Source organism: Ornithodoros turicata, chromosome 2 (genome assembly GCF_037126465.1).
Source record: "Ornithodoros turicata isolate Travis chromosome 2, ASM3712646v1, whole genome shotgun sequence".
In the NCBI taxonomy this organism is placed as follows: domain Eukaryota; kingdom Metazoa; phylum Arthropoda; class Arachnida; order Ixodida; family Argasidae; genus Ornithodoros; species Ornithodoros turicata.
In genome coordinates this window covers 108,708,926-108,710,197 of record NC_088202.1, presented here as the reverse complement: position 1 = coordinate 108,710,197, position 1,272 = coordinate 108,708,926, and the positions used below count along the sequence as shown (strand labels likewise).

The window sequence follows — 1,272 nt, the reverse complement described above, 5'->3', positions numbered from 1 at the left end:
GCACAAATTTTCTTTACTCGAGTGTTGTCTGTCCTCCGAAAATTCAGTCTTGCAACATCTCAACATTGTTCAACAGTATTGTAGACACTTGCGCGTGCTCGATTATCGATAGCGATGCATATATGCATTAGCTCGTACCTACGATATCCAAGACATAATGAAAGCAAGATTTGCACTGACACTTGATCTTTAGTAATGCTTTCCAAATTTTGTAAAATATCATCCTGGAGATGCAATGTTACGCAACCAGGTTGAATGTTCATAGCGCGCACCTTTAAAGGTGTGAAAAACTTTACAGTGCACGTGCATCACAACTGACCAGGGCCGACAATTCCAGAGTGCCCTTTTCAAGAATCTGATGGCTCTCGTCGGTGTTCACCATATCAGCACCACGGCATACCACCCTTCCTCCAACGGCCTTGTTGAGCGCATTCATCGTCAACTGAAAGCTGCGCTCATCGCTCGCGGGGCCCAAACCAGCTGGGTAGATCACTTGCCTGTTATCATGCTGGACATCCGTTCGGTCTTCAAGGAGGACCTCTCCTGCACCGCAGCCGAGCTTGTTTACGGGACAACACTGCGTCTTCCTGGAGTTTTGGAGCGATACCGACGGCGTACGTTCCATTCCCCAGGCGAGTACGTCCAGCAGCTCCGGCGTTTCTTTCGTGGCCTGGCGCCGGTTCTCTCCAGGTCGCCGCCCCCCTCTAAAGTTTTCTTCCACCCCGACTTCACCACGAGCACGCACGTGTTCCTGCGCTATGATGCTGTGCGGAAACCGCTCTCGCCACACTACAATGGTCCCTACCGTGTTCTCTCCCGCAACCGCAAGATTTTCACAATCGACATCGCGGGCCAGCGCCATGTCGTCTCGCTGGACCGCCTCAAGCCGGCCTACCTTGAAGCCGTCGCCCCCGCTCCCCCACTCGCTCTTGGCGATGACTCTTCCCCCGCCTTGCCTCCTCCGAAGCCTCGATGCAAAGTTACTTGGGCAACTCCACTTCGTGTCCACAGCTCCACGTCGCCTCCTCTCTGAGGGGGGAGCCCTGTAGCAGTCGCAGGTCGGCGCCACCGGAAAATACGCGCCAAAAATAAACGTTGACGCGTGCTCACGGGGCTCCAGTTCTTAGCGAGCCGAGTGCAGCCGCACTCTGTTGCCTTCCTTCCACGCATGTCTGCCTGTCTACTTTTCCCTGCTACACACCACATGCTGAAACAGGAAACAAATTAAGACTAAGAGAAAAAAAAACTTACTATCATGCATATATCAATGCC

General features: G+C 52.9%; 1 protein-coding gene across 1 annotated transcript; it reads left to right on the top strand.

The window, feature by feature from the left end:
* Positions 1–505: 505 nt before the first annotated feature.
* On the top strand, positions 506–1,033 carry LOC135384944 (uncharacterized). The gene has a single exon (XM_064614125.1). The coding sequence runs from the start codon at positions 506–508 to the stop codon at positions 1,031–1,033; it is 528 nt and encodes a 175-aa protein (XP_064470195.1).
* Positions 1,034–1,272: the final 239 nt, after the last annotated feature.

What these genes read in the sequence shown, in the direction of transcription:
- LOC135384944 (XM_064614125.1), top strand. Translation starts at nt 506, where the DNA reads ATGCTGGACATCCGTTCGGTCTTCAAGGAGGACCTCTCCTGCACCGCA.